The sequence below is a fragment of the Clinocottus analis genome, unplaced genomic scaffold, assembly GCF_023055335.1.
Source record: "Clinocottus analis isolate CAN_PGR_092001 unplaced genomic scaffold, fCliAna1.0.p SCAF_24, whole genome shotgun sequence".
NCBI classification, from domain to species: Eukaryota; Metazoa; Chordata; class Actinopteri; order Perciformes; family Cottidae; genus Clinocottus; species Clinocottus analis.
Genome location: NW_027175976.1, coordinates 2,088,041 through 2,112,308, shown reverse-complemented (window position 1 = coordinate 2,112,308; position 24,268 = coordinate 2,088,041). Strand labels below are relative to the sequence as shown.

The 24,268-nt window shown below is 46.9% G+C and overlaps 3 protein-coding genes across 4 annotated transcripts; 2 read left to right on the top strand and 1 right to left on the bottom strand.

The window, feature by feature from the left end:
* The first annotated feature begins 1,306 nt into the window (after positions 1 to 1,306).
* Positions 1,307 to 5,041, top strand: atp5f1b (ATP synthase F1 subunit beta). The gene is made up of 10 exons (XM_068590431.1): positions 1,307 to 1,465; positions 2,334 to 2,507; positions 2,592 to 2,766; positions 2,946 to 3,067; positions 3,161 to 3,345; positions 3,443 to 3,601; positions 3,735 to 3,857; positions 3,969 to 4,181; positions 4,265 to 4,466; positions 4,583 to 5,041. Exons 1-10 carry the CDS (start codon positions 1,363 to 1,365, stop codon positions 4,678 to 4,680), a joined length of 1,554 nt encoding a protein of 517 aa, XP_068446532.1. The 5' UTR covers positions 1,307 to 1,362; the 3' UTR covers positions 4,681 to 5,041.
* A 64-nt stretch (positions 5,042 to 5,105) lies between these two features.
* LOC137793954 (retinol dehydrogenase 7-like) lies at positions 5,106 to 10,534 on the bottom strand. Its single transcript, XM_068590432.1, has 6 exons — positions 10,401 to 10,534; positions 7,947 to 8,099; positions 7,004 to 7,318; positions 6,307 to 6,565; positions 6,058 to 6,221; positions 5,106 to 5,977 (listed from the first exon to the last, which is right to left on the bottom strand). The coding sequence occupies exons 3-6, from the start codon at positions 7,314 to 7,316 to the stop codon at positions 5,754 to 5,756; spliced, it is 960 nt and encodes a 319-aa protein (XP_068446533.1). The 5' UTR covers positions 7,317 to 7,318; positions 7,947 to 8,099; positions 10,401 to 10,534; the 3' UTR covers positions 5,106 to 5,753.
* Positions 10,535 to 10,708: 174 nt separating this feature from the next.
* On the top strand, positions 10,709 to 23,973 carry abcb11b (ATP-binding cassette, sub-family B (MDR/TAP), member 11b). 2 transcript variants are annotated; one of them, XM_068590428.1, is made up of 28 exons: positions 10,709 to 10,787; positions 10,935 to 10,953; positions 11,965 to 11,991; positions 12,078 to 12,129; positions 12,215 to 12,486; positions 12,641 to 12,728; positions 13,580 to 13,713; positions 13,832 to 14,003; positions 14,198 to 14,322; positions 14,405 to 14,579; positions 14,673 to 14,786; positions 14,919 to 15,029; positions 15,138 to 15,263; positions 15,668 to 15,871; positions 15,952 to 16,122; positions 16,576 to 16,777; positions 16,875 to 16,944; positions 17,329 to 17,449; positions 17,582 to 17,749; positions 18,033 to 18,137; positions 18,427 to 18,588; positions 18,672 to 18,875; positions 19,601 to 19,842; positions 20,697 to 20,853; positions 21,250 to 21,447; positions 22,318 to 22,524; positions 22,961 to 23,107; positions 23,539 to 23,973. In XM_068590428.1, exons 1-28 carry the CDS (start codon positions 10,709 to 10,711, stop codon positions 23,737 to 23,739), a joined length of 4,053 nt encoding a protein of 1,350 aa, XP_068446529.1. In that variant the 3' UTR covers positions 23,740 to 23,973. The 2 variants fall into 2 exon arrangements, with proteins under 2 accessions (XP_068446529.1, XP_068446528.1); XM_068590427.1 differs by having other exon boundaries at positions 11,962 to 11,991.
* Positions 23,974 to 24,268: the final 295 nt, after the last annotated feature.

Sequence of the window (24,268 nt, the reverse complement as noted above, 5' to 3'; positions counted from 1 at the left end):
TATAATGTAATAAAGTAATATATGTATGACTCTGAGACAGGCCATTCTTCACTGTTGTACTTTTACTTAAGTACATGTTTTGCCTGTAGTGTGTGACAGAGTATTTGTATTGTTACTTTCACAACACCTTATTGTGAAGGTTGGTTTCTGTGCAGCCTGAAAGGAGATACTGTCAAAGACATCTATTTGGGTTAAAAATCATTTTTATGTACAATTTTATTTACACTTGGGCCTCATCTTCTAGTAGCACGACCCACCACCAAAATAATGCTGACGCCAGTGTCCCAGAATAAGGATAAGCCAGCAGTATATTTACTCTTAGGTCCAACTGTATTGAAGGCAGGAGTATTTTTATAGTGTGATTTTAGAAATGTTCCTGAAATTAATGATTTGAATACTTCCACTACTGTAAACAAGTGAATATTTCTTATGCTGCTCATCACCAGCAGTTGCTGTTTTTCTTTTCTTTTCCCACTGTAATCAATACATGTGTGTATTGTACAATTAGTAATTGGCCTACGTTGCACTTCCAAAAAATACACCACACTTTGGATATTGGTTGCAGCTGTACTCACGTTCATGTTCACACATCCTTCTCTTCTCCAGAGAGCATGATTGGCTCTGTAATCAATGCTGTTGTGCGTGTGCATGTTTGTGGGTGTCGGTAATGTATTCCACATTACATATTCAGCAGCCTGTGGTGGAAAAAGTCAGATTCAATACTTGTGTAAAAGTAGTAACACCAAACTGTAAAAACACTACAACTCTCACGGAAACTTGCTACATGTCAAGGCATGTGACAAAAACACTTATGTTGAGTGCTAGTAAATTTAAATGTAAGTACAGTGCTTAAGTTGCTGTTTATCACCTTCACAAGCCTAGCTGTGTAGTCAGTGCAGATACAAGGTTTTAAGTGTACACCATTGACATGGTCTGCAAACAGTTGTCCAGATTTCAGTCAGAACATGGAACCAACTGTGGGTATTTCTGCTATTTCTCTGGGGATTGAGGTCACTGTTGATGACCTAATGTCAGGCCTGCTGCAGAAAACTGAACTCCCCTTGACATCAAACACTGTATAAATGGGAGAATGATTCCAAAATAATTTGTTCCCATGTCGTTCTACAATAATTGGAATAGTATGAAACGTGTATTATATTTAACTTGTAGTCTGGACTGTCATTCAGCAGTCACTGTCAAATAGTCCAGTCCTGGAGGGCAGAATGTCAGCTGGAAGCGCTTACCATCTGCGCATGCTCAGTTCAGCCCCTTACGTTGCACGCATGCGCAGTTCGCCTTATCGGCCATTCATTATAAAGCCGCAAGTTCCTCCGTCTCTTTCCACCTTCAGCCATTTTGACAATGTTAGGAGCTGTGGGACGTTGCTGCACCGGGGCACTGCAGGCTCTCAAGCCTGGGGTCCAGCCTCTGAAGGCCCTCGTCGGCTCCCCAGCCGTCCTTTCACGTAAGTCCTGCATGCTGAGCGAAATCGGACGAAGCAAAAAGCGCGTCTTCGCGTCTGTCAGAGAAGGGCAGAGGCTCGGCTAACGTTAGCGTTAGCTGTCGTTAGCCACACGTTGACTACCCTGTCAGCGGCGTAGCAGGCCTTTAACATTAACATGTCTAATTTCACATCTGCTGGTGTGACTCAAACAATTTACGTGGCCACACGTGTGCGTATGTGCTCTTATTGACGGATGTCACGCGTCAGAAAACTACTCCGCTGTGTGTTCCTTGGGCTAGCAGCAATGACCTTTGTGTAATGACATGAGGCGGTGCTACACTTTTGCAGGGCATGCTAAGCTAGCGTTACATGTTGCGTGTTAACGACGTCTAGCTGGCAGATTAGCCACGGTGTGAAGTCGTCTGCAACATTTCTCCACTTTGGGTTTATGCAGAAAAATAAATGAGCGTGAGGATTAAATGACACGCTAGCAAACTTACCCGCCAATGAATGTCCTGCGTGTGTCATTAGCAGTAGTCGCATTAGCAACGTTAGCCCGAAGTACACTTCATTCAGCTGCCTGTCATTTTAAGCTAACGTTGTTTAGTTGGTGACATGGTAAACCGTGCATACTGATAAATATCTATATATATGTACACTTTTTGACTTGTTAAAGGGCGTCGCTCGGCTCATTGCAGTTTCCTTTAAAGCTAATTCATCGTTTGGCCGACGACTCTCGCGTGACATTGACACGGCCAGACACGCAGTGTTCGTGTCTTGCTGCTTTTCACCGGACCGTGTGGTGCGTTCAGGGCTCCCGAGTACCGTCGGCATCGCAAGGTCACGGCGGTAGCACTCGTATGCTAACTGCACATACGCTACTTTACAGGCAGAGACTATGTCGCACCTGCCGCCGCCACCTCCGTGGCTGCCGGGCGCATTGTGGCCGTCATCGGTGCCGTCGTCGACGTCCAGTTTGACGACGACCTTCCTCCCATTCTCAACGCACTGGAAGTCGCCGGCCGTGAGGCCAGGCTAGTCCTGGAGGTGGCACAGCATCTTGGTGAGCAACTGTGACGTGTACCCTTCAGTCCTGTAACCCGCAGAAGCATGACAGAAGGAAATCAATTTAATGTTTTGTGTTTAGGGGAGAGCACAGTGCGTACCATTGCTATGGACGGTACCGAGGGTCTGGTCCGTGGACAGAAGGTTCTGGACACCGGTGCCCCCATCAGAATCCCAGTGGGTCCCGAGACTCTGGGCAGGATTATGAATGTCATCGGAGAGCCCATCGACGAGAGGGGTCCCATCTCCACCAAGCAGTGAGTTCACCTTAAACAAAAAGTCTTAATGAATGGCAATATAAAGTTGCTGTTAGTAAACAAATTCAAGTGCTAATTATGCTGATTAGGAGTGAATCGGCTTTGTTGAGCTTTGTAAAGCTCTGCAAAAACAGAGCTGCGCTTTGAATAGCTGAAAATCTCTTTATTTTTATCCACAGCACTGCACCCATCCACGCTGAGGCCCCTGAGTTCACTGACATGAGTGTGGAGCAGGAGATTCTGGTGACTGGCATCAAGGTGGTGGACCTGCTGGCCCCCTACGCTAAGGGAGGAAAGATCGGTATGTGCTACTACACAAGTTTGGCTGACTGTTGTATCATAACGCACATTACCATGCAGGAAACAATAATCTCCTCATTCTTCGCCCTCACAGGTCTGTTCGGTGGTGCCGGTGTGGGCAAGACTGTCTTGATCATGGAGCTGATCAACAACGTGGCCAAGGCCCATGGTGGTTACTCCGTGTTTGCCGGTGTGGGAGAGCGCACCCGTGAGGGAAACGACTTGTACCATGAAATGATTGAGTCCGGCGTCATCAACCTGAAGGACGACAGCTCCAAGGTGAGGATTTTGGCAGAAAGTAACTTTTTTTAAAACATTTTTTACCATGTTGTGGTAGCAAATGTCCACCGCTCACCGTGGCACTTGTCCCTGCTAGGTGGCGCTGGTGTACGGACAGATGAACGAGCCCCCCGGCGCCCGCGCCAGAGTGGCTCTGACTGGACTGAGTGTTGCAGAGTACTTCCGTGACCAGGAGGGTCAGGATGTGCTGCTCTTCATCGACAACATCTTCCGCTTCACACAGGCTGGCTCCGAGGTCTGTAAAACATTGTGTCCCTCAAGCAAAAACACAACAGTTATCGCGGTTAATGGTTTTAAATTTGTACACAGTCCCACTGAGACTGTTGGCTGGCGAGCTTGATAATGACCGAAGTCGTCCTACTCCCCAGGTGTCCGCCCTGCTGGGGCGTATCCCCTCTGCTGTGGGTTACCAGCCCACTCTGGCCACTGACATGGGTACCATGCAGGAGAGAATCACCACCACCAAGAAGGGCTCCATCACATCTGTGCAGGTAAATGTTGCGTCAGTGAGGCCGACTGACATTTTGTCCTGCGTTTATCAAGCAGATGATGTGCAAACATGATTTGCTACAATTAAAGGTTGCCTAAATTCTCTCCACCAGGCCATCTACGTGCCCGCTGACGATCTGACTGACCCTGCCCCCGCCACCACCTTCGCTCACTTGGACGCCACCACCGTGTTGTCTCGCGCCATCGCTGAGCTGGGTATCTACCCCGCTGTCGACCCCCTGGACTCTACCTCCCGTATCATGGACCCCAACATCGTCGGCACAGAGCACTATGAAATCGCCCGTGGTGTGCAGAAAATCCTTCAGGTTTGGGACTTAATGGTATTTTAAAACCTAGAATTTAAATTGTTTTTCTGTGCAACGCTAACAATTTTACTTTGCCTCTGTAGGACTACAAATCCCTGCAGGATATCATTGCCATTCTGGGTATGGATGAGTTGTCTGAGGAGGACAAACTGACTGTGGCCCGCGCCCGCAAGATCCAGCGTTTCCTGTCCCAGCCCTTCCAGGTGGCAGAGGTCTTCACTGGCCACGCAGGAAAGCTGGTGCCCCTCAAGGAAACCATCAAGGGCTTCCAGAGCATCCTCAACGGTAAGATGTCACGTAAAAGTACTTAATCATTTACACTTTAGATTTGTGCCCCTCAACTTCGCTTGAGCTTTCCGTAGTACTAATATTTATTTCTTTTACCCGATTGTTCCCTGCAGGCGAGTACGACAGTCTGCCCGAGCAGGCCTTCTACATGGTCGGCCCCATCGAGGAAGTGGTTGAGAAGGCCGCCAGGCTGGCTGAGGAGCACTCATAAACATCTAAACAATGTAACTGTTAAGGGAGGATTAAAAACAAGAGGGGTTCTGTGGTTAGGAGCACTTGGTTTGTAAAACATGTCAAAATACAAAATGTACCCGTCTCGTCATCCTAAGAGAAAGTTCTATTTAATGTTTCCAATGGAAGATGGAATAAAACGCTGTCTTTACACAAAACGACTTGTCAACTGTATATTTCTCATGCTTTTAATAGTTGTAGTTTAGAATCTTGTTCATGAGGGGTTTCATGAAATGGCTGTTCTCATCAGTCTGACCACCAGGAGGCAGTGAGTCATGTTGAAGCGTTCTGAACTGTGTTGCAGCTTTTCCTGAACTGAAATAAAAACTGTGGACAAACAATTGGATCAGTGTTTGAAACTTTAAAGGGGAAACCATATTGTTGGGATTAGGTTTTCTTGGCAAAGGGGTATTTGGCTCCGGAGGGACAGGATGTTCAATAATAAAACTTTTTTTTCCACATGGTTTGCAATTTAATGTCAGTTCAACACACCAGATATGTACCTGTATTTCCTGATGGTGGATTAAATTGTTTTTTTTTCAGCAAGAGTGTCCTACAACACTGATACACTAACAAGTGTTTAAGATGTTTCCTGACAGCTAAAAATGTAAAAACTTTCATACATTTGGAAACTAAACAAGTCCTGTGTCTGCTGCTCTTGCGAAAGTCCACTCTGTATATTGTGCACTTTAACTGCATGCACAGGGAAGTGTTGCTGCAGAGCAGTGTATTTGCAGATTTTTTTAAAAACCAGACAGCAATATTGATATTTCAAGCTTGTTTTTCACAAAATGTACAACAAATCAACAGTCCTACTCCAAATGAACTTTGTATTCAAGTCTTTAGTTTACCTGATTTTTTTATGGCTCCTCCCTGACCTTCCACACACCAATCATCACATTGATTTGAACCAACTCCTATCTGCCTGTAGATAAGGTGGCCTTGAATATGGCACAGTTTTGCATTAGCTACACAAACGTATGTAGGAGCAAGGCATTGTTCAGGAATATATCAGTAATACACTAAGAAACTTGTATTGCATAACGTGCACTATCATTGCACCGGCTTGGCAATAGGAATGGCTTCTTTGCACAAGATGTAATCGGAGACACGGGTGGGCATGTACGACAGCGGCAGCCAGAACAGCTTGGCGTCCCAGCCTGGAGAGTAGCGGGTGCGGGGTCGGACGGCGGAGATGGCGTGCTCCATACAGCTGACCACCTTCATCAGATCCCCGTCGCTGATCTTGGCAACTTTAGTGGATAGCACATCTAATGCTGGGAGGGAAAATGAGCAGAATGAGTAAAAAAATGAATAGACAAAAGACAAATGTAAAAAAGCAACAATCCCAACTTACCCTTTTGTCGATACTCAGTTCCGTAGACATCCTTCATGTCCTGGGACAGTCGGTCCCACAGCGTATTTATGTTTTTGCTCAGGATGCCGGTGTCGGTCACGTTTGTTTTAAAGAACCCCGGCTCGATGCAGTGGACTTTGACACCGAATGGCTTCATATTCAACCTGAAACGCCCCGTTTTATCAGCGCCGGGATGTAAAAGAATCTCTGCATACTCTTAAATATTGATTGTGCGAGTTAATGTTTCACCTGAGGCTGTCGTTGAAGGCTTCCACACCGTATTTGGAAACAGTGTACGGGCCCCCCACCGGACTGATCCTCCCGAACACGCTGGCGACATTGACCACCCTTCCCCTGGCCTTCTTAATCAGCGGCAGGACGCTCAGCGTCACCGCGATCACGCCGTTGAGGTTGACATCCAGCATGGGCTTGTAGTCGTCGATGGTTAGCCAATCGCACGGGGCCGAGGGGATGGACACCCCTGCGTTGTTCACCACAGCCCATAGGCCTGGGGGGGTTGCACAGAGGACGTACAGTCAACTAATGAACTCTTTTTAACTAAATTAAACCCCACTGAGCAGAGTTGCACCACAGTTAAGAGAGCAGAAAAATGCAAAGCATGTTAATACACGCTGAGTACATTTAGCGTGAGGGGATGAGAGGAATGAGGTGGGTGCGTTTTGGCGTTGAACCAACATGTTATTCTGTCCTGACAAAGGCCCCAGTAGGACTCAGAGGATCCTTGTTATGACCGTACATCCAATAAATGCTACTTCAAACACACATATGTCAACCTTGTTGGGACCTTAGAGGACCAGTCAGGACCAACACAGTCTGCAGGATTCATCCTCTGGGGATCATGAATGTCTTCATACAATTCCACGGCAATCAAGCCAATAGCTTTGGCTATATTTCGACCAAAAGAGGGGGCGGACACTCCACTCACCAAGCACCCCCACCTTCTCCTTGATCATCGCCGCAACCTTGTCCACGCTGTCCTTGGACCGCACATCCAGGTGCATTGTGGTCAGGTTGCCGGAGCAGGACTTCCTCAGGTCCTCTTCTCCCTTCTCGCTGAAACACGAGGCGATCACCCTGAAGCCCTTCTTGTCCAGATGGCGGGCCAGCAGGTTGCCGAAGCCGGTGTCGCAGCCGGTGATGTACACATACTTGCTGCCCTTGTCGGGGACATGGGGCAGCTCCCTGAACCAGCGGTACAGGAAGTAGACGACCACCAGCCCCAGGAGGTACAGGAACATGGCTGCAAGGCGGCACATCACATTCTCTCAAGTACTGCACTTCTTGTATTTTATGCTTTTACTTTAACCAATAGAGATTATACAAAATGGTTCAAATGAGCTCCACTTATTTCCAGTAGTATTAATACTCATAAATGTATTACTATCAACAATCCAGTAAAACACGCATACAAATAGATCACTACAAAGACAGCATTTTGTCTAATAGAGAAGTACATTTTGTGAATACATTTTTTTTTTTTTTTAGCATTTTAAATTAATTTTATCTGACGTCACAAACTAGAAAGCAAAGACACGCCGACACAGATCAGGGGCTCGTGCCGTCATCCAGTTAGAACAGTAACTTCGGAATAAACTTACATATCTACAAAAAAAAAAAAACTATTACGGAGGAAGCAATAATTAACTTGTACTTAAAAAAAATGAACTTCTTTATTGTTGTTTCACCAACTTTGGTTAACAGGCTTACACATCGCCTGCGGTTTTACGTCGCACATTGCATTTTTAACTACGCTACTTAGATGAAAACACAAACACAAACACAGACATGTGAGCTAAAACTCCTTCACTTCGAGTTAAAAGCGTCTACAAGGCGTTAAAAAGACCAAACCCGGACCGGGACCCCCCTACCTGTTGCGTGGAAGACCTTCCTGGGCGTCCCGCAGCTGCTTTATGTAGTCCGGCAGTGAGGCGCGCGCATCCCACCGCTATCTGGGGGCTGATGACGAACGGGCGACCGGAGGCCCCGCCCACCTCACCGAGGCAACATGATGACGTCGCCACCTATCGGTGAGAAAAGTAACAGCCGCTAGTCGACAGAGACAACACATTTGGATATCGCTGTTTGTCAAGTGCTGGACACCATTGTGTGTATAATTAATTTAAAAGACTACCGATTTTTTAAAAAAGGCCTGAAAGTGGAATTTTATTAATTGCTAATTTATGTATGCGTACGCAGCCTATTTAATTAGGTATGTCTCCTGTTTAATAATACATGAGGGTGTAATTATAATTATAGGTCATGTTCTGGGATGGATGATCAGTCAGGGTTAATTGCATTGATGTTGTCAACACAAAGGCAGGCTTAGAAGTTGTATTGGCCCCAACATGACTCATCTATTTAGATGTACTGTATATTATACAGTTAAAGTAATGGAATAATACAAACTAAGACATATGAATTCATAGTATTTACTTATCTGTGTTATCAGGTAACTAAGCAACATTTTAATTATGAGTTGGTCCAGTAGGAGCAAAATCAGGCGGTTAAAATGTACCTGTGAATCAGTTTGAAAGCTTATCTTATGAAGTAACTACTTCACAATTTACCTATGTCACAATGTTTTGTGAAATCAGAGTGATTTCACAATGTTTTGTGAAATCAGAGTGATTTCACAATGTTTTGTGAAATCAGAGTGATTTCACAATGTTTTGTGAAATCACTCTGAAACATCAAGTCTAAGACATGTTCATTTGAATAAAAATGGTTTCAGTGTTGAGAGAAATGGTGCAATAATCTCAAAATGTGTAGCCCTTCACATAAACTACGTTAAAAAGAAGAGGGGGCGGAGAAATAACAAAAAATAAGTTATTGTGTCGCTTCAAAATCAGCATTAGCTTAGCCTGAGCTGCCTTTAGCTTGTGCCTTGAGTGAGCAGCTACATCTGCATGGCTGGTGTTAGCTGTAGCTACTGTATTTACAGGTCACAGCACAGGGTGTGCAAGGTCATCTGAGACTTTTTATATTTCTATATACATGCCTACCACAAGGTGGCAGCAGTGCTGTTTTGTAAATTCCCTGTTGTGCAAACGCTGCCTTCAAGCGCTCTTATTTCCAATAATAAAGTAGCAATTACAAATGTCTTGCACACATAAATGCTTTCGGGCTGTATTCAATGTTTCAAGAGGAAATAGGTCATAGAAATATACAAGATGGTTGTTATTAAAACGTCGCTGCTAAACAAAATAAAGTAATTTACACTCAGTTGTAAATGCAACTGAGTGTAACTAAATGTCACAGCAACCTGGGGAAACATGGACAATTGCAACCTTTAAAGTTTAATTAACAGTATTCTTTTGATAGTTTGTGTTCAGTTCATTGTTCAATATTTCTGATGGGACTGGAGTCAGTTCCCTTTAACTTGACCTAATGCAACACTCATGCATGGCATTAATAAATAATACCCTTCATTTATGAAAAACAACATATTCCTCTTTGTAGTTTCCTGACGGCGCTTGAAGGCAGCAGTGAATGACCGACAGTGTGTTAACACCAGTGAGCAATACAGCTGTTTTCATCTGTCATATTTCAACCAGAGGCTTTTTTAATTCTCATACATAATTAAAGAAGCTTATTTTAAAAATGAAGCATGTTTCAATTGTCTCAAATGATTAAAACTGGACATACAGGCTTAATGTTGTCAACAAACCTTCAGCAGCATCATTAATAAAAACACATTGAGATTTTAAAAGTGTGAAAAATACCCAGAATTCCCTTGTTGTTGCATTGACGGCGACAGAAGTATGCGCAACATGAAGCGGCTGAGGAAGTCGAGGGCAATGACCTAAATGTCAACCAGCAGTTACGTGGTGTTCAAGCAGAGTTGTATTCCAGATATTAATCGTGTAAACACCCTGTTCCAGTAGCAAAAAGCGAAAAAGAGTCATAACGTTAGTGTGAATCAAGCCAACGTAACAATTCAGTGTTCAGTTTGAGGAACTGGAGCATCCGCGTCCACACCGAGTAAACAAACAAACTGGACTTTTGTGTTTGAATCGGTTGTGTATGATTCACAAGGAGAATTACTTAATACATGTTAGTCATTCATTCATTTCAGACCGAACGCGCACAGACGGGAGGCATCGGCGTGAAGCTGGAGAGGCGTCAGAGGGATGCGGCCAGGCAGAGACAACTATGTGCCAACCACACCGAGTGCACTTGAAGAATTGATCCTCAAGGAGAACACTATGATGTGAGTAAATCAGTCACGTTCAGATAGTGCGGGGTTTATCCTCTGGAGGTAAAATATTTGCCCTGCTGAGGTGACTGGCCTTTTACGCAGCATAAACCGACAGGACACTTACCCTCAAACAACACACTCTGACCCCGAGTCCCAGCCTGTGCCGTCCAATAAGAAGGTGAGACTCGCTGACGAGGGACTCAGTGTGTGCACGAGCCGCTCACTGCAACAATCAGCTGGAGACGTAACAAGTGGACGTCTGGGATGAAGTGAAGGAGTGCTGCTGATTTTGGTTTCAGAGGAAAAGAAAGAAAAAGACGGTATGGGGTTTTATTTTTGGCATTACCATCATGACAAAACACGTATTGTTCTGGTTTTGTGCATGTGAAATGTGACGCGTGCTCTATTTCTGCTTTTCCTAGAAGAGTCAACATGCCGACCGGATCGGTGAAACTGCAAAGCATAAAAAAACTGGGACAGGAAAACCACAGCTACGACTTCTCCGATGAAGGTAATGCAGAATAAAAGTTCTGCAAATCCTCCAAAAATAATCAAATAATACGGAAATCTTTTATTTTATTTGAACACAAAAATATGATATTTTTATATTACACCTGAGGATGTGATTGTAGAACCTGATTCTTCTCTTGTGCTGCAGAACCAGCTGGCTCCAATAAGTAAGTATGCTGTTAAAGACTCATCTTGGATTTTGTTTTAAGAGTTATACATTACTGGGTTTTGATTAAGGGTTAAGTTTTAAAGTGATACTTATTATGAATGACTTGACTTTTTTGCCTTTACTTGACCAGACTAGTCTATACTTGACTAGTTGACTGGTCTTTACTTGACTGGTGGACTAGACTTGTGTGGGTGAGGTGAGACTAAAGATACACGTCATAGTTGTATTGTGCAGCGCTGCTGCACCAGAAAACAAGTTAACACTGAACAAAAAGGGTACAAACCACATTATTAAGTTATGCATACCATGTGCATTAGAAATGATAATTTATTGCAAGATTAGGTCTCAGTTAAGGATTGTTTTCATCACTGATTAATATCTCTTAATTTGCAGTGCATTGAGCCTTCAGGGCCACCATACAGGATCATAAATTATATACATAGTTGATATATTAAATTAACACGGCTGGTGAATTCCAGCAACAAAGGGAGGAGGAGCCAAACACACACACACACACACACACACACACACACACACACACACACACACACCTTCATCTTGACCGTCTGCCAGGGAACAAGTGGTAAAGGAGCTGGTTTAATATCTGCAGCGCTGAAGAGAGAATAAAGGGGACAAAGGTTGATAGAAGTGTCTTTAAATAAATAATTGTTACTTGCTGATCCATTACAGCAGAAATACATCATGCATACAAGTGATGACACGTCTCTAACGGGGCCAATGTGGAGGGTTTAGTGGGTTCTGCCCGCAGAGACAGAATATCCTGTTTAAAAAAAGGAGGTTTTCATTTGTGTATCTCTGGCTGTGCGAGCGTCTCCCGCCGTACTTCTCCTCCACGCTCGAAGTTTCAGCGGGTTGCAACCTGCAAACTCACCGCTGGATGGCGCACACACACCTACACGCTGCACCTTTAAACATGTGTTTTGTTCCTGTGTTTTCAAAGTGTGATAAGTTCAGTAGCTCACCACGTGTTTTGTCTCTTCCCAAGCAGGGCCACGAGTGCAAAGGGTGATGGGAAGTGAGTACAACATGGCAATGCAGGGCCTGTACCCCGAGCACACAGTCACATCCAATAAAAACTCACCGGCCTTCTATTCCAAACAGAAACAAGGGCGATGCAGATCAGCCAGCGATAAGGGTCGGCTTCTTTCAGCTGGTAAGATGTTCATTCTTAACACATGGCGTCTTTCCTTGAGTCCGCGTTGAGATCCGCCCGCCTCATGCCACGCGCCCGCCCACAGTTCCGCTTCGCCACGTGCAAAGACGTGCTGATGATGGCGGTGGGCTCCGTGTGCGCCGTGCTGCACGGCTCGGCCCAGCCCCTCATGCTGCTGGTGTTCGGCCTGCTCACCGACACCTTCATCGAGTACGACATCGAGCTCAACGAGCTGCGCGACGACAGGAAGGAGTGCGCCAACAACACCATCCAGTGGAAGAGGAACTACACGGACTGGAGCCTCATGCACAATTCAACGTGGGAGATGTTCACGCCGCTGAAGGCCAGGGCGTGCGGGTAAGTGGCTTGTGAGAAATGCATGAGGTGGCCTTTTTCCTCAACATCCAGTATAGTGTAAAATGTGATATTTGAAGTTTCAGACCTGCGTTGGAGTGCATGTGGTTTGGTTCTTCATGAATGATAAATTTGCTGTATTTGTGCTATTTTTCAGGATTCTCGACATTGAACATGAAATGACCAATTTTGCCTTCTATTATGTTGGAATTGCAGCGGCTGTGTTCCTGCTGGGGTACTTTCAGGTTGGTTTTCACATGGCATCATACTCACACAAAGAGACTCATCTCAAATTAGATTAGTACGCGCCATCCACCTAAAACCAATTCAACCAGCATGACATCTCACGATCCCATCGCCCATGAGATATTGAAGGATATTGCCCAACCTCTCAGCGCCTGCTGCCGCTGCTTTGATATATTTTTCTGACTTTTTATAAATAGATTTTTAACTGCAGAAGTTCTGCACAGTCAACTTTTCTATTATCTCTGGCTGTTTTTCCACAAGCTCTGAAACGTGCAGTTATTAAGCCTTTCTGTCTGAATCAATCTAAAGCCCTCAATGGTGAACAAGAACAATTGTTTTAACAGTTGTTAATATATTCAACACGGTCCGCCACAACATATTACTAGACTAAACTTACGGCACATTGCATAGTACACTATTTGATGAGCGCTTAATAGTTTAGAGATTGTATTACACTTTCATAAAGAAAGGAGGCTCACCAGAGAGATTTTAATCTAATCAAAGCCGGAGAGGCAGAGATATCTGGATTTTAGTCCCTGGAATCGCTTCATCTTACATTTCCCATAATGCATATCGTCAGAGTTACTTTCTCAAACTTGACAAAAGCTCCTCGAAAGCCTCTGAAGCCTTTGTACAGCTGTTTTCCGAGGCCGAGTTGTACTCCTTATGTCGAATAAGCTGAACTTCATCATATAATATTCATGTAAAGCCTCTTAAATGTTTTACGTGACATTTCTCCGTTCACCCTTCAAAGGGAGGTCGAGGCTCAGGGTCACAGTACCATCTTGTTGCCCCGCTTGTTTTTATATCTAACAAATACGAGCGCTACCGGCCTTTTTACGACCGACAGATCTCGCTGTGGGTGACGGCCGCCGCCAAGCAGATCCAGCTCATCAGGAAAATGTACTTCAGCAGAGTGATGAGGATGGAGATCGGCTGGTTCGACTGCAACTCGGTGGGGGAGCTCAACACTCGCATGTCAGAGTGAGTGCGGCGACGGTCCCGTGATGAATGTGTCGTGGCATACGCTCGGCGTCTTGACGGCGTCTTGACGGCGTCTTGACGGCGTCAGCGCTGACGTGGTTTTATATCCGCGTTGCAGCGACATCAACAAGATCAACGACGCCATCGCGGACCAAGTTTCCATCTTCCTGCAGCGCTTCACCACCTTCGTGTGCGGCTTCTGCATCGGCTTCGTGAAGGGATGGAAGCTAACGCTCGTCATCGTCGCGGCGAGCCCACTGATCGGTCTAGCGGCTGGTCTCATGGCCATGGTGAGAAGCTTGTGGACCTGACTTTACTAAACTAGTATTCACTTGTTGACTTAACTTCTCTTGACTTCAAGATTTGACTTCTTCTAACTTGTTGACTCGACCTTTCATCAGCCGACTTGTTGACTAGACTCGTCTCTCAACTCGAGCAGTGACTTCTCTTGACTTAACTTCTGCTCTCCTCTCTTGTCCTCCAGTTCGTGGCGAAGCTAACAGGGTTCGAGCTGCAGGCCTACGCCAAAGCCGGAGCCATAGCAGACGAGGTCCTCTCCTCCATCAGGACCGTGGCTGCGTTCGGCGGGGAGAAAAAAGAAGTGCAAAGGTAGAAACTTGCCAGATGAAGGCTGAAGATCAACTTCTTCCTCTGCGCAGGTATGCGACCTTTCTCCTCGTGTCTGCTGCAGGTACGACAAGAACTTGATCTCGGCGCAGCGCGTGGGCATCAGGAAGGGTCTGATCATGGGCTTCTTCACCGGGTACATGTGGCTGGTCATCTTTCTGTGCTACGCGCTGGGCTTCTGGTACGGCTCCGGCCTGGTGGTGGACTCTGAGGAGTACACAGCGGGAACACTACTACAGGTATCACACCGGAGACCAGCAGCATGACGTTCACCTTTTCCATGTCACCGGAAGAGCCTTCGGAGCGATGACACACTGACGTCTTCCTTCCAGGTGTTCTTCGGGGTTTTGATAGCAGCCATGAATTTGGGGCAGGCCTCCCCGTGTCTGGAGGCGTTCGCTTCGGGCCGTGGCGCTGCTACCATCATCTTCGAGACGATTGAGAGAGTGAGAATGCTTGATGTTATCATTTTTTGCGAGACTTTGACCCTCACAAGGTACCATATTATTATGTGTTTTTAAAGGAAACCCTTGCTTTGTGTTGACAAGTCTCATTTTTCATAAATGTGCTACTGCCAGGAGCCGGAGATTGATTGTCTATCTGAGGCTGGATACAAGCTCGACAGGGTCAAAGGAGATATTGAGTTTCACAATGTGACCTTCCACTACCCCTCCAGACCTGAAGTCAAGGTACCAGCGTGCGTCGACACGCTCTGTCACCTGTAGCTGAGGGGGGAATTAGATCTCTGTAAACATACGTTTATGCCAAGGGGGCGGGGTCATGTGATCTCTACTCAGATCCTGGACCAGCTCAGCGTTCCAGTGAAGTCCGGGGAGACCACGGCCTTCGTCGGGCCGAGCGGAGCCGGGAAGAGCACCGCCATCCAGCTCCTCCAGCGCTTCTACGACCCCAAAGAGGGCATGGTGGGTCCGACGGCCGAGACAGCGGCTCAGACTGACGACGCCCTCGACGTCAGTCGCCGCTGCCGACTCCTTCCTTTTGAGCTTCATTCTGCTCGATTCAAAAATAACCGTCCCCAGAGGGTGATAGAAGAACGTGATAATCTGTTCCATTATTCAGCCAATGGGTCCTTACAGCCTCATTTTTCACTTTTACTGGAATTAGAGGTCCTAGCACACCTTATCTCTCTTATTGCTTCCAGTTTCTAGAGGAGGAGACAGCCCCTTCCAGCACAATGAAGGTTATGCACAAGACTAACAACTTTCCCAGCTGAAACTAGAAAAACGCATTATAGCAGGCAAAGTACTTTAATGGCGTCGTCCATCACTTTTGGCCCACTAGCAGCTCTCTGTGCCCTGCGACTCAGGTGACCCTGGACGGTCATGACATCAGAGGGCTGAACATCCAATGGCTGCGCTCGCTCATTGGCATTGTGGAGCAGGAGCCGGTGCTGTTCGCCACCACCATCGCCGAGAACATACGCTACGGTCAGGCCGGCGTCTCAACGGACGACATCATCGCCGCCACCAAGCAGGCCAACGCCTACAACTTCATCATGGACCTGCCGCAGGTGACGCGCAGGGTTTCAATGTGTGAAGATTCAGAGTTCAAACCGGCTTAACAACTCCATCTGTCGTTTAAAAAAAACAGAAATTCGAGACGTTGGTGGGGGAGGGTGGAGGTCAGATGAGCGGCGGGCAGAAGCAGCGCATCGCCATCGCTCGAGCGCTGGTCAGGAATCCTCGCATCCTGCTGCTGGACATGGCGACCTCGGCCCTGGACAACGAGAGCGAGGCCATCGTTCAAGAGGCTTTGGATAAAGTGAGTCTGAGCGTCTGTGTGCTGGATTATCTTCTGCTCTGGTCTCAGGTCCGGATGATTTATGGTTTCATTGTGTCGTCATGCCGGTGGCGGGACAATACGAAGAAAAAGCTTTCCGATATGTCGTTTTGAGCCATCTTTTTGACAACAAAAGACGACAAAACATACCTCTCTGAGTGTTTCTGAAGATATTCAATAAGATGACTGGACGAGGGGGAACTTTAACCCTTTGTGCAGCTGTGAGGTCAACGCGGTTTCTTTTGTGCAGCCCCTTTTTATTTCACTATATTGAATAAACATTGTAATTTCATATAGTGGTCATTTCATCCACATATCAAACAACACGAGCTACGGATGAAGGAAAAGGAAAATGAATCCGTGTGATATCAAAGTTGCATCTAAAGCATGAAGATAGTTTTTCTTCGTTCTGACACCTGTTTTGTTTGGTCTCAGGTGGGCGCGGGTCGCACCACCATCTCCATCGCTCACCGCCTCTCCACCATAAGGAACGCCGACGTGATCGTGGGCTTCGAGCACGGCCGCGCCGTGGAGTGGGGCAAACACAGCGAGCTGCTGGAGAGGAAGGGCGTGTACTTCACGCTGGTCACGCTGCAGAGCCAGGGCGACGAGGCCCTGAACGAGAAGGCGCCGCAGAGTAGGTCCAACCTAATGTCCCGGAAAGATATTCAGTCAAAGCTGACGACGGTCCGCCGATTGTGACCGCCGCCCTTTTGTTGGATCTCCTGCATTAGCGGCTGACAATGAAGAAGAGCCGGCGAGGCTCAATCTATCCAGAGCGGGCAGCTACCGTGCCAGTTTGAGGTATTACTCCCCCGCTCTTCATCACTCATTTGTTTATTTGTGTAAACTGTAATATCCATTTCCACGGTCCTGACTGTGCATCTAAATAGGATTATTACCGCAGTCGCTCTGTGTCGTGGCAGGAACTGGCACCTTCATTTTACTTAATTGCTCTCTCGCAATTACTTCGACATTTGGAGCATTTAGCCGGCACTATTATCCGGAGCCACTTACGAGTGCTGCCGACGGCGGAGGAGGCTTGAGGTCCTCGAACGCCACCGTCACAAGCCCCCGGTGATGAGTGCAGGGAGAGCACCGGCAGCACGGCGCATTCCCGTGCCCTTTGAATGAATAATCACGTGCATGAAGAGATGGGTAACATGGGAAGCTGTCTTGTGTTGGCAGAGCCTCGCTCCGCCAGCGGTCCCGGTCGCAGATGTCCAATCTGATCCCAGAGTCCTCCGTTCCCATGGTCGGAGAGCTCGGCCCCAGAGCCTACTCGGTGTCACAGGCAGACAAATTCACGGTATCCAGTGTCATACGTGGGAGGTTGCAGCGGGGGGGCCGGCGTGATTACAAACAGCTCAAAATGTTCTTTGCCTCAGATTGTACAGCGTTGACTGCCGGCTGACGTGCATCTGTCTTTGTGAATGCTCAGAACGCCGTCCCAGAGGACGAGGAGGAAGTGGTGGAGCCTGCTCCCGTCACCAGGATCCTCAAGTACAACTGGCCCGAGTGGCCCTACATGTTTTGTGGATCCATTGGCGCTGCCATCAACGGAGGGGTCAACCCCGTCTACGCCCTGCTGTTCAGTCAGATCCTGGCGGTGAGGGTCCGGACGTCATCGCGAGTTCTGAAATGCACAAAAATATATATTATAATCTCATTTCAAAAGCCCCAAAGCCACAGTTTCACGACAAAAAGAAGAAGCATAAATCCCAACTGCAACCGCTTGACAAAGCTGAGCATGTGCAACCTTTAATCCAGTCCTCTGAAGGTCGAGATTAACATGTTTCTGTTCTGTTTCGTTTTTTTACATACGTCTCTGTGTGTGTGTGTGTGTGTGTGTGTGTGTGTGTGTGTGTGCGTGTGTGTGCGTGTGTGTGCAGACCTTCTCAATAACAGATCCCGTGGTTCAGAGGAAGGAGATTGATAGTATCTGCCTGTTCTTCGTCATGGTCGGCGTGGTCTCCTTCTTCACCCAGATGATGCAGGTAGAGTAGCAGGTTGCTTCAGAGGACTGATCGCTTCCTCGCCTCCTCCTCCTCCTTCGTCTCCTCCTCCTCCTCCTTCTCCTTCAAGGTTGGAGGGAAAGTCACAAGGGAGCTTCTTTTTGTTCCTCAAATTAATACCTTCTTTGAACGAACAAGATGTTCTATGATTGATTCATGAGCTCTGACAACCTTTCTCTGATTAGTTTTACATTATGTTGAAGATCACTGTCATGGTGTGTGTGTGTGTGTGTGTGTGTGTGTGTGTGTGTGTGTGTGTGTGTGTCTCCAGGCTTATGCTTTCTCCAAGTCCGGAGAGCTGCTGACGCGCAGGCTGCGGCGGCTCGGCTTCCAGGCCATGCTGGGCCAAGAGATCGGCTGGTTTGATGATCACAGGAACAGCGCCGGAGCTCTGACGACCCGCCTGGCCACCGACGCCTCACAAGTCCAAGGAGTGGGTTGCGGGTTGAATTCTGCTCGGAGGATCTGGGTCAATCGATGAGGAGCAGTAACACGACCCGTTCTCTTCCTCTTCAGGCCACGGGCTCGCAGATCGGCATGATCGTCAACTCCCTGACCAACATCGGCGTGGCCGTCCTCATGTCCTTCTTCTTCAGCTGGAAGCTCACGCTGCTCATCCTGTGCTTCCTGCCCTTCATCGCGCTGTCGGGCGGCTTCCAGGCCAAGATGCTCACGGGGTTCGCCAAGCAGGACAAGCAGGCCATGGAGGCCGCCGGACAGGTAGGACTCTGACTCGCATACGAAGTTAAGGCCCAGAAAAGAGGCGACTATGATCATAACCCTGACATGATGTGAACAGAGAGGAGAAATGAGCTGAAACAAGTGGTTTAATAACCTGGTAAAGTGGTTTAATAACCTGGTAAAGTGGTTTAATAACCTGGTAAAGTAGTTTAATAACCTGGTAAAGTGGTTTAATATCTTGTAAAGAGGTTTAATAACCCGGTAAAGTAGTTTAACAACTTGTAAAGAGGTTTAATAACCCGGTAAAGTAGTTTAATAACTTGGTAAAGTTGTTTAATAACCAGGTAAAGTAGTTTAATAACTTGGTAAAGTTGTTTAATAACCAGGTAAAGTAGTTTAATAACTTGGTAAAGTTGTTTAAAATCCAGGTAAAGTGGTTTCATAACCAGGTAAAGTGGTTTAATAACCAGGTAAAGTAGTTTAATAACTGGTAAAGAGGTTTAATAACTTGGTAAAGTTGTTTAATAACCAGGTAAAGTCCCTGAATACACATTTCTCTTTTTAGATGACAAGAATATAATATCTCGGCTTTCTGCAGCAGCATGAGCAGAGACATGAGCGATGAAGCCTGAGCACATGCTTTGTCTGTATCATACGTTTCCACAGGTGAAAAACCTGAGGAATTAATGAGGAACGACAGCTTCTGTGCCATTTGTTAATCTGGTATCAGACCTTAAACTCAAGGCCTTTTTGTTTGCTTGTAGATTTCCGGCGAGGCGCTGAACAACATCCGCACCATCGCGGGTCTGGGGAAAGAGCGGATGTTTGTGGACACGTACGAGGCCCAGCTGGAAGCTCCGTACCAAGCCGCCCTGAAGAAGGCCAAAGTGTACGGGGCCTGCTACGGGTTCGCCCAGTGCGTCGTCTTTTTGACCAACTCCGCCTCCTACAGGTTCGGAGGTTACTTAGTGAAAGAGGAGGGGCTCCACTTCAGCCTGGTGTTCAGGTGAGAGGTCGTCCTTATCCGTACTGAACATACCTGTATCCTCCAGGTCTCTTTAAGCTCCCTCACGAAATGAGTCTAGTCTGCTCGACAATATGGATCTCGACAGTCCACAAAACCTCCTGGGTCATCTGTTTCACAGTTTGTGGGTCGTTTGTGCACACGCACTGAACAATCTCCTTAAATTCCAGGCGACACAGCTTTTCACTGTCTCCTTTGTGGACCCGTCACTGCCAAAAAGAGCTGCAGGGATGAGACGGGAAATCTGGAAATGAGTCAGCGTTTTTGCTCTTTTTCCGTTCCCTCGTCTTGACGATGTGTGTTGAGGCGACTGAACAAAGCTCACTGCTTATCACAAGCTGAAGAGATTTTAACGTTTCCTTCTGCGACGTAAACTACGCTAGTTAATACTCGTGAAGCTTTTATTGGCCTTAAAAAGAAGGTTGCAAACAAGTGTCTCAATGAGACTCCTTTACGGCCTCGCTGTGTCACACTCGTGTGCTGTGATGTTACACAGATGAAAACAGCTCTGCTGCTGAGAGAAGATGTAAAACTGGCCTTCCTTTGAGCTGGTTGAGTGTCTGGCGCATCACACTGTGGGTTCATTATACTCTGAAAATAGCCAGAAGAAGACAACTTTCATGTGAAACTCTCCAGTCTGTTCTTGTTCTTAGAAATGAAAAATATTCCATGTGAGAACTTGCCAAGAAACTGAAAATTTGTCTGGATGAACTCAAACTCTTCAACGGTAGTGGAGTATATTAAGAATTATGACTGGAAAAGGAGAAAGGACAACTCAGGTGAGTGTGTATGTGCAAAATGTCTGATTGGTGACCTTGCGTTGGCTTCTGTGGCAGGGTCATCTCAGCCATCGTGACCAGCGGCTCGGCCCTCGGCAGAGCCTCCTCTTACACGCCAGAATACGCCAAGGCCAAGATCTCTGCGGCACGTTTCTTCCAGCTGCTGGACCGCGTGCCTCTGATCAGCGTCTACAGCGATAAGGGAGATAAATGGGTACGAGGGCCTGTGTTATGCTACGTATTATGTGCTATTCCACCACATTGCATGCTGAGAGTATGAAAAAGCGAGCCGCCTGCTCTCTCCATGATGAAAAGTCTCATTTATTATTCCTTTATTGCTTTGCTCATTAATTTTGCATTAGTCATGAAAGAGAGATGTGTAGATGGAGAAGACAAGGAGGAATTGTTAGTCCTTCTATCAAATATTGTACATGCAAAGGAAAAATACACTCCACGGAGCCCTTTAAGAGACGAAAGGCATTTTAAATAATAAAACTATTATTAAATGAAATGAAGCCAGAGGAGGTGGCACCCTGACACACAGAGGAACCTACAACCTTTGTTCTGTTATTTATTCCCCCCGCTCTTCCTCCCTCCGCTGTGTTTTCAGGAAAACTTCCAAGGGAACATCGAGTTCATTGACTGCAAGTTCACCTACCCCACCAGGCCAGACATGCAGGTGCTGAAAGGGCTCAACATCTCGGTGAAGCCGGGCCAGACGCTGGCCTTCGTGGGCAGCAGCGGCTGCGGGAAGAGCACCAGCGTGCAGCTGCTGGAGAGGTTTTATGATCCCGACCAGGGCAGAGTGGTGAGGACACACGGCAGCGTCCTGCAGATGCACATCTCATGCAAAGTGCGACTTAGAGGGAAGATATAGTTCTGACTTTTATTGATGATATTAAAGGTGATATAGTGCGATAAAGCCTGTGAAAAAGGTGTGACGGCGTCTTCTGTGGACCTTTCTGCACGCTGTCAGCAGAGCAACAGATGGCTGACGGACAAAGTTAGCTGCTAGCTGGTGAACGCAGAGCAATTAGAAGCTAATGAGAGGCCGGTGGAGACCCAAAACGGAGCTAGAAGGAGAGCTAATATTGGACTTAGGTCAACACAAACAGCTAACCTAGCCACGCAGATGTGTAAAAAGGAAGCTGTTTGCTAACACGCTAGCTGTACTAGCTTTATATGGTGGTTGTGCGTCAATGTCAAAATGTCAGCTATCTCATTGTGAAAGGAGTAAGACATATGTAGTCTGCTTTCAGCTTGCACTCCCATGAGGCTCGGTTGTAACGGCTCTGGAGGAAGTTTGTCAAAGTCAAAGAATAATTGCTGTACATTCAGTGACCGAAGTATTTCTGACCCTCATACCACTTCAATTCATTCATCACACGGACATTTATGCTGACTTTGTGCGGCATGTACACGGGATGGATGTTTGCCTTGCTGCCAGTGAGGGATCCCCGCCAACATTCAAATTGCCTTAATTGAGTTGGAAGTGGTTTGGAAACGCGTCGTCCTGATTCCCTGCTTGAGATTTAAAAAGCACGGCTTCACCTCTGCATGGTTAGGAAAAAAATCACGGCAGAGATTGTGTTATGATCGCGCGTTAAGTGGATTGTATTTCCAGTCTTTGGTTATTATATTGCTTTCTCCTAATGGTAAAATCAATGGCTTCCCGCAGCTGATCGATGGCCACGACTCGACCGGCGTCAACGTGCCCTTCCTGCGCTCCAAGATCGGCATCGTGTCCCAGGAGCCCATCCTGTTCGACTGCAGCATCGAAGAGAACATCAAGTACGGCGACAACTCGCGGGAAATCGGCATGAATGAGGTCATCTCTGCTGCCAAGAAGGCTCAGCTCCACGACTTTGTCATGGCACTTCCTGAGGTACTACTGACATGTTGTGTGTAATGACTCAAGAGGAGAGGCCCTTCTGCAGCTCGAACTTCAAACGGTCTGTGAAAATAGGATTTGTTTTTAGCTCGGTGTGTACGTCACTGCTGCAGAAAGTCATTTTCCCTTCGCAAATTAAAAAAACCTCCAACACCTCGAGCAACAGTGTAATTGTGTTCTCTCAACTGGTTGTTGAAGCACTAACAAAAGACAGTTTGAAGGGTTTTATTATTTGTATTGATACTGGATTTTTTAAGGCCGATACTGATATAGATACTTATAGATAAAACACAAACAATGATCTTGATACGGATCCATTTGAAGCTAAACGGTGTTCCAGGAACTACTTCTTGTACAATAAACATTGCCGTGTTCAACTGAAAGACAACTACAATGTGATTTGACTCAATCGCTCTCCGTCCTGCCTCAGAAATACAACACAAACGTGGGTGCGCAGGGCTCTCAGCTGTCCCGCGGTCAGAAGCAGCGCATCGCCATCGCCAGAGCGATCATCCGCGACCCCAAGATCCTGCTCCTGGACGAGGCCACTTCCGCCCTGGACACCGAGAGCGAGAAGGTACGCCTCATTAGACTCTGAGCGCGTGTTGAATCCACACTTCTTACGCCAGTGCAGTGCAGCTGCTTCATATCCGTCGGGCCGGGGAAAGCAAGGCGGGTCGGCACTTAATTATTATTATCAGTAACATCATTATCATTCATCATCTCTATTATTATCACCAGCGGCGCACAGTGCGTACCAGCCCTCCAGTAGAGCCTCTTTGTGTCGGCGGGGCGATGCAGTCGCTCTTTCCAGCTCGAGCGGCTGAACCACGCTGAGGAGCAAAGAGGCCTCTGAGGCGCGCTGATACACTGGAACATTCTAATGATAGTAATCATTGCGTGATTGTGAAATTACTGTAATTGTCTCCTGCGTGGGGGGAGAGCGGGAACACCGCTTCATGTTTTGCGTTGTGTGTGTGTGTGTGTGTGTGTGTGCGCGCGTGACAGACCGTGCAAGGGGCCCTGGACAAAGCCCGAGAGGGCCGGACGTGCATCGTCATCGCCCACCGCCTGTCCACCATCCAGAACTCGGACATCATCGCCGTCATGTCCAGCGGCTTCGTGATCGAGAAAGGGACGCACGACCAGCTCATGGCGCGCAACGGAGCCTACTACAAGCTGGTTACCTCGGGAGCGCCAATCAGCTAACATGCTCGCGGAGGGGGGGAAGTGGACAATTATCAAGGCAGCCGAGAGTCTGAGGAGCGATGCATTTTGCTGCTGTACACGAGCAGAGACCTGAAGTAAAGTATGGAACAAAAGGAAGTTCACTCTTACAGTATTTATTTTGGGGTTGGGGTTCTTTTCTGTGGGTCACACACCCAATGAGGGGGAAAGGAAGTTACTCACTGTCTTGGTGTTATGTTGGCAATTGTCCATGTATGACCCACATTGTATGCAGCATCATTCAGAAGTGTGTCCCACAATGCATCACAGTATTTTGGGGGAGTTTTTCCTGATCCGATGTGATGTCCTGTACAGATTGTAAAGCCCTCCAGGGCAAATTTGTAATTTTTGGGCTTTACAAAATAAACTGAATCGAGTTTAATGCTCCAAACAACAATCAACAGACATAAAGATTAATTTTATGCCTAAATATTATTTATATTATTCATGTCCAAACACATTGCAGGTATACTTTTACATATGGTTACTGTTTACTGTACTCTGACTGTAA

Bases quoted from the DNA above. Each gene is read 5' to 3' on its own strand.
- abcb11b (XM_068590427.1), top strand. From the start codon at position 10,709: ATGCCGACCGGATCGGTGAAACTGCAAAGCATAAAAAAACTGGGACAG. The intron at 15,030-15,137 runs GTACCAGCGTGC...ATCTCTACTCAG, and splicing joins CCTCCAGACCTGAAGTCAAG to ATCCTGGACCAGCTCAGCGT. The intron at 21,448-22,317 runs GTGAGGACACAC...GGCTTCCCGCAG, and splicing joins ATCCCGACCAGGGCAGAGTG to CTGATCGATGGCCACGACTC.
- LOC137793954 (XM_068590432.1), bottom strand. From the start codon at position 7,316: ATGTTCCTGTACCTCCTGGGGCTGGTGGTCGTCTACTTCCTGTACCGC. The intron at 6,566-7,003 runs GTGAGTGGAGTG...CAACCCCCCCAG, and splicing joins GGAGAAGGTGGGGGTGCTTG to GCCTATGGGCTGTGGTGAAC. The intron at 5,978-6,057 runs GTAAGTTGGGAT...TTTCCCTCCCAG, and splicing joins AACTGAGTATCGACAAAAGG to CATTAGATGTGCTATCCACT.
- atp5f1b (XM_068590431.1), top strand. From the start codon at position 1,363: ATGTTAGGAGCTGTGGGACGTTGCTGCACCGGGGCACTGCAGGCTCTC. The intron at 3,858-3,968 runs GTAAATGTTGCG...TCTCTCCACCAG, and splicing joins GCTCCATCACATCTGTGCAG to GCCATCTACGTGCCCGCTGA. The intron at 4,467-4,582 runs GTAAGATGTCAC...TGTTCCCTGCAG, and splicing joins CTTCCAGAGCATCCTCAACG to GCGAGTACGACAGTCTGCCC.